The 2,500-nt window shown below is 44.1% G+C and overlaps 1 protein-coding gene across 3 annotated transcripts in view; it reads left to right on the top strand.

Moving 5' to 3' along the window:
• The window catches only part of Nsf (N-ethylmaleimide sensitive factor, vesicle fusing ATPase), a 594,435-nt gene that overhangs the window by 552,622 nt on the left and 39,313 nt on the right, over window positions 1-2,500 (top strand). For all 3 annotated transcript variants that reach the window (XM_050120418.1, XM_050120417.1, XM_050120419.1), the window contains exons 13-14: window positions 373-468; window positions 2,357-2,500. The exon at window positions 2,357-2,500 is cut by the window's right edge and continues 13 nt beyond it. In XM_050120418.1, the coding sequence (XP_049976375.1) occupies window positions 373-468; window positions 2,357-2,500 (240 nt within the window). The remainder of the gene's footprint in view (window positions 1-372; window positions 469-2,356) is intronic.

Here is a 2,500-nt window from a genome sequence, read left to right on the forward strand (position 1 = left end):
AGCGGCGGCAGGGCTGCGTCCCCGGCACCCGGCCGCCCGCATGGCTAGCTTATGCCCGAAATAATTACACGGAAACTGTATTCTTTCAAACACTGCCTGGCCCGGCTAGGTCCAGTTTCTTATTGGCTAGCTCTTACATATTGTTCTAACCCATTTCTAATATTCTGTATAGTCCATGAGCTGGCTTACCAGAGAGGATCTTAACCTGCATCTGTCTGGAGTGTGAGAATCATGGTGACTCCTCGACTCAGCTTCTTTTTCCCAGCATTCTCTTCTGTCTACTCCACCTACCTAATTTTCTGTCCTATGAAGGCCGAGGCAGTTTCTTTATTATTACAAGACCCACCTCCATCATGTTTTATTTCTTCTCAGGCCAGTACTAAAGTGGAAGTAGACATGGAGAAAGCAGAGAGTCTGCAAGTGACAAGAGGAGACTTCCTGGCTTCTTTGGAGAATGACATCAAACCGGTGAGTGTGCATGAGTGTGCGTGTAGCGTGATGACTGCTACTATGGAAGAGGGAAAGTGCCCTTCTGCCTTGTGCTTCTGCCTGTTGGTCCCCATGGCTTTCTTTACACCCTGAGAGATCTTACCATAGTCCCCAGTGGAATACTGATGGCTCGGCCTTCGACCAGTCCTTCCTGTAAGAGATCTGACTGTCTTACAAGGCCACCCATTCAGCTTTGAGATTGTCTATTTCTTGGTTCTTCATAGAACTTAGTAGTCTTTCAGGTTTTTACATAACCTCAAGCTACAGCAACTTAATGTCAGCCCTTCCTTTCCATGTCAGCTCCCATGACGTTGAGAACAAACCCTCGGGAATCGAGACGATGGCTCGACAGTGAAGTGTGCGCTGCTCTTACAGGGAACCCAAGTCAGTTCCCAGCGCCTGTCAGGCAGCTCACAACTGTAATCCAGGGCCAGGGGATCCGATGCCCTCTCTGGCTCCAGGGGCACTGTATACACATGGCATTCGCACACACTCTCACACGTGTGTACACACAGACACATGCACACTTACACATGAATAAATAATAAAATGAAATTTGACAAAGAAAAGAAGAGAAAATGCACACTCATATCTTGCCCTTTCTCACTCCCTGCCTCCCCACGTCTCCAGAAAATCCCAATTTGTGCTCAACACCCCCTCTGGTTGCTGTAGTTTCTAAGATTCTTAACCATCCTAGATACCTTTGGGGACAAATGCTAGATAGTCTTAAAATGCACTGAAATCAGTCATGATTAGAACTGGAAAATGTATTGTTACATTTAACTTATTATTCTAGAAAATAACCAGCTACTAACATTTGAGTCACCATTGTCTAGAACCCAATAAAACTGCTGAAAAGCCTAGGGTGTTGTGTGTGTGTATACACAAGTATTGTGTAGCTAGGTTTTTGTCCCTTTGAAATTTTTGTTTTTTCAAGAAGAGTTTTACTGTATAGCCCTGGCTGTCTGGAACTCACTTTGTAGACTAGACTGGACTCGAACTCAAGAGATCTGCCTGCCTCTGCCTCCTGAGTGCTGAGATTAAAGGTGCGCCCCACCACAAATTTTTTCTTTATATTTTTTCTGGCAAATTTTTTTCTTTATCATAGAAAATAATGGGTTGGGCTGGAAAGATGGCTCAGGGGAGATCTCTGCCTGCTTTCCCAGAGATCCTGAGTTCAATTCCCAGCACACATGGTGGCTCACAAGCATCTATAATGAGATCTGATGCCCTCTTCTGGCCTGCAGGCATACATCCAGGCAGAGCACTGTATACATAATAAATAAATGAATAAATAAATAAATCGTTAAAAAAAAGAACATGATGGGTTACATTGTCATCTCTTCATACATGTATATTATTTGGAGCTTTTTGTCATCATTCTTAAATGAAGCTCAGGTATACAGAACTGTACTAATCTTTCTGATTTTTAATTTAATTTTATTTTTGGCCTTTCAAGCCAGAGTTTCTCTTTGTAGCCCTGGCTTTCCTGGAACTCACTCTTATAGACCAGGCTGGCCTCAAACTCAGAGATCCGCCTGCCTTTGCTTCCACAGTGCAGAGGGATTTGCATGGGCTACCTTAACTCCTGCCATTGTGCTCAATCTCAGCCCTCAGCTTGGTTCTTCTCCAAAGTCTCCATGGGCTTAGACCTGATTTTATTACCAGTTTTTATCCAGTGCCTTGGGGGATGAGATAGCTTTTTGTTTCTTCGTCAGAAATCATTTAATCCAAAATGTCTTTCAAGAGGACATGGCAAGGAATGGGTTGTGTGACCCAAACAGCACAGTGACAGAGACAGAAAGATCAGATAGTTTGGTTTCAATACCAGTGACTAAAATGCTTTAAACTGCCCTTGCCTCAATAGGCATTTGGCACAAACCAAGAGGATTATGCAAGTTACATTATGAATGGAATCATCAAGTGGGGTGACCCTGTGACTCGTGTCCTGGATGATGGAGAACTGCTGGTCCAGCAAACTAAAAACAGTGACCGTACACCGCTGGTCAGC

This window comes from Alexandromys fortis, unplaced genomic scaffold (assembly GCF_014885135.2).
Source record: "Alexandromys fortis isolate MF-2015 unplaced genomic scaffold, M_Fortis_MF-2015_v1.1 scaffold_174, whole genome shotgun sequence".
NCBI lineage: Eukaryota > Metazoa > Chordata > Mammalia > Rodentia > Cricetidae > Alexandromys > Alexandromys fortis.